This window comes from Triticum dicoccoides, unplaced genomic scaffold, assembly GCF_002162155.2.
Source record: "Triticum dicoccoides isolate Atlit2015 ecotype Zavitan unplaced genomic scaffold, WEW_v2.0 scaffold226194, whole genome shotgun sequence".
NCBI lineage: Eukaryota > Viridiplantae > Streptophyta > Magnoliopsida > Poales > Poaceae > Triticum > Triticum dicoccoides.
The window spans coordinates 1-1015 of NW_021244026.1; the positions used below are offsets into that span (position 1 = coordinate 1).

Consider the following 1015-nt stretch of genomic DNA (forward strand, 5'->3'; position numbering starts at 1 on the left):
ATATATATATATATATATATATATATATATATATACACACACACACATTGATCTGTACCAGAATATATAGAGTACATCCAACTGAATTGCGTACCAGGATGATGGCCTTGACGTGATCCTTGGTGAAGCGCACTGTGCTATGCTGCTCCTTCCACAGGCCGATGAGGACATCGACGAGGTCCCCGCCGTTGTCTGGCTTGGGGCGTGCCGGGTCCAGGTGCTGCTCAATAATAAGCTCGAAGAAGGCGTCCAGCTCCTTGAAGACCCTCTCGCGGCGGCCCAAGAGGCCTGTTAGGCGGTCCACGAGACGGCCGCCGGTGCCGGGGAAGAAGTCCTCGGCAGAGAAGCTGGCCATCATGTCCATGGCCTCGTCCAGCACCTCCTGGAAGCGCCCCTTGTGCGGGAACTGGTCAGCCCCGTATACGCTGCCGAACGCTACCGTGCCGATGATGCCGTCCGTGAGGCCAAAGATGTGCTCGTTCAAGGCCACCGGTTTGCCGCCCAGGCGGCTCAGGTTGCTCACAAGTTTGGCAACCTGCTGCTCCCGTGCATACGCGGCAGCCCTGACGCGGCGCATGCTGAGGAGCTCCACCATGAAGAGCTTCCGCATCTCGCGCCAGTACACGCCATAAGGCGCGAACAACAGGTTCTTGCGGTCGTAACTCAGCCGTTTGGGTCCTGGGGACGCCGGCCGGCTGCAGCAATCTACGTCGTGCGTCTTCATCACCGCCTTCGCAGTCTCCGCCGAAGACACAACCACCGTCCTCACCGTGCCCAGCCACAGCAGCATCACTGGCCCGTGCCGCCGAGCTAGCTCCCGCAGGCTCCGGTGCGGAAGCCCGCCCACCTGGTGCAGGTTGCCCAGGACTGGCAACATCGCCGGGCCCGGTGGGAGTTTGTGCTTGAGCCCTTGCTTGGCCTTGGACGAGGACGAGTTCCTCGCAATAACAACAAGGAAAACTACGGTGAGGAGGGCCAGGAGGAGCTGCCATTGCCGTTCTTGGCCAAGGGAGAG

The 1015-nt window shown here is 59.8% G+C and overlaps 1 protein-coding gene across 1 annotated transcript; it reads right to left on the reverse strand.

Annotated features, from left to right (window-relative positions):
* Nucleotides 1-46: 46 nt before the first annotated feature.
* On the reverse strand, nucleotides 47-1009 carry LOC119345327 (4-hydroxyphenylacetaldehyde oxime monooxygenase-like; the record flags this gene model as incomplete). Its single annotated transcript, XM_037615450.1, has 1 exon — nucleotides 47-1009. A coding segment is annotated over one exon (963 nt), but the record flags the coding sequence as incomplete, so codon positions are not given.
* Nucleotides 1010-1015: the final 6 nt, after the last annotated feature.